Raw genomic sequence first — 2002 nt, 5'->3', positions numbered from 1 at the left:
CCCAGGAGGCGGAGCTTGCAGTGAGCTGAGATCCGGCCACTGCACTCCAGCCTGGGTGACAGAGCGAGACTCCGTCTCAAAAAAAAAAAAAAAAAAGATCGGAGATCATGAAATTAAAAGACCAGTTGACAGGGTTGTGTGTTTCTCCAGCTGTGTTCAGCCATGTGAGTACTGGTATAATTGGAGAGTTGGATTTAGCCAGTGCTAGGGTTTAGCCAAGTTAATTTTGTTCCTCTTTCCACATAAATTAGCTTATTTAAGGTTTAGTGGTTAGTGATCATGAACAGTAAAATTTCTTGGCAAGAGAGTATAAATGTTGCAGATTTAGATCTGAGACAGTGGAGATTTGACAGAATAAATGCTTGTTCTTGCTGTGCTGAAAGGAATCCTCTTGTGGCTTTCAGATTTCTGATTACATGATGCTGCCCTACACAGCCACCCTATCAAAGCGGAATCGAGAGTGTCTCCAGGAGAGCGATGAGATCCCGAGGGACTTTACCACCCTCTTTGACCTGTCCATCTTCCAGCTGGATACCACCTCCTTCCACAGTGTCATCGAGTCAGTACCTGTGGGCCTCTGAGCTACACTGCACTCCATTCTGAGTGTTTGGTTTGGAAACATGAGCCCGGGAACGGGAGTTAGGGTTATAGTAAATGTGGCATGCAGAACATGTTCTCAGATCTATGATGAAGTCAACAAAGAAACTGGGCTGGTATGAGGGGTTGATGTAGAGAACTGCCAGAGGTTATTACCCCTGCATGTTCCAGATTCTGAACCAGGCATTTAGGGTGACCAGCTTGTTTCATTTTTCCCCAGACTTCTCCTGGTTTTAGCACAGAGAGTCTCAAGTCCCAGGAGCACCCTCAGTAAATGGAGATGGTTGGTCACCCCCATTTCTCCCTGGGTATCTGGGCAACTGGTAATGCTATGGTGGCTCACACCTGTAATCCCAACACTTAGATAGGCCGAAGTGGGAAGATCTCTTGAGCCCACAAGTTCAAGACCAGCTTGGGCAACATAGGAAGACCCCATCTCTGCAAAAAAGCAAAAAATTACCCAGGTGTGGTGGTGCGCACCTGTAGTCCCAGCTACTTGGGAGGCTGAGGTGGGAGGATTGCTTCAACCCCAGAGGTTAAGGCTGCAGTGACCCACTCCAGTCCGGTCAACAGAGAGAGAACTTGTCTTAAAAAAAAAAAAAAAAAAAAAAAAAGTTGCAATAACTGAGTTGAGAAAGACTGTGAGTAGATTTTTTTTCTTTGCAGGAAGAGCAGAAGTTCAGTTTGAGGTATATGGAGTTGAGATGTCAATGAAGTTTCCAGATGGTGTTGAGTAGCCTTATATGTTAACCTGGTGGTCAGAAGAGATGTCTGAGCTACACATTTAATGTGGGAGTCTGGGGGCACAGAGTTTCACTGTTGTTGCCCAGGCTGGAGTGCAGCGGCACAGTCTCTGCTCACTGCAACCTCTGCCTCCCAGGCTCAAGCAATTCTGCCTCAGCCTCCTGAGTAGCACCACCATGCCCAGCTATTTTTGTATTTTTAGTAGATACAGAGTTTCACCATGTTGGCCAGGCTGGTCTCGAACTCATAACCTCAGGTGATCCACCTACCTCAGCCTCCCAAAGTGCTGGGATTAAAGGCGTGAGCCACAGCACCTGGCTCTATTTTCAAATCTATAAAATCAGGATGAGTCTTCTTTCTTATTTTTTGCCTGTTTTTCTTTCTTTTACTTTTTTTCTGTTTTTCAGGATGAATCTTAACAATAGATGATGTATTAGTTTTATTAGCAGCATTTTTTTCCTTTCAGTGGACCATAAACCATGATGCATCTTACCTTTGGTGGATTCTTAGATTTGATAAAATATGGTAGATAGTATTTAAAGCCATGTGACTGGATGAGCTCACAAAGCGTTATAAGTGTTGATAGAGGGAAAAAAAAGGACCATCTGTTGAGCCCTGGGGCACCCCAGAGTTTAGAAGTTAGGAAGAAACGGCCGGGCGC

General features: G+C 45.1%; 1 protein-coding gene across 1 annotated transcript in view; it reads left to right on the top strand.

Moving 5' to 3' along the window:
• The window catches only part of IFT52 (intraflagellar transport 52), a 62838-nt gene that overhangs the window by 40101 nt on the left and 20735 nt on the right, over window positions 1–2002 (top strand). The window contains exon 10 of the mRNA XM_011929200.1: window positions 405–563. Coding sequence (XP_011784590.1) covers window positions 405–563 — 159 coding nt within the window. The remainder of the gene's footprint in view (window positions 1–404; window positions 564–2002) is intronic.

The sequence above is a fragment of the Colobus angolensis genome, unplaced genomic scaffold, assembly GCF_000951035.1.
Source record: "Colobus angolensis palliatus isolate OR3802 unplaced genomic scaffold, Cang.pa_1.0 Scaffold8, whole genome shotgun sequence".
In the NCBI taxonomy this organism is placed as follows: domain Eukaryota; kingdom Metazoa; phylum Chordata; class Mammalia; order Primates; family Cercopithecidae; genus Colobus; species Colobus angolensis.
The sequence above is the reverse complement of the archived record's forward strand: the minus strand, read 5'-3'. Positions and strand labels throughout refer to the sequence as shown.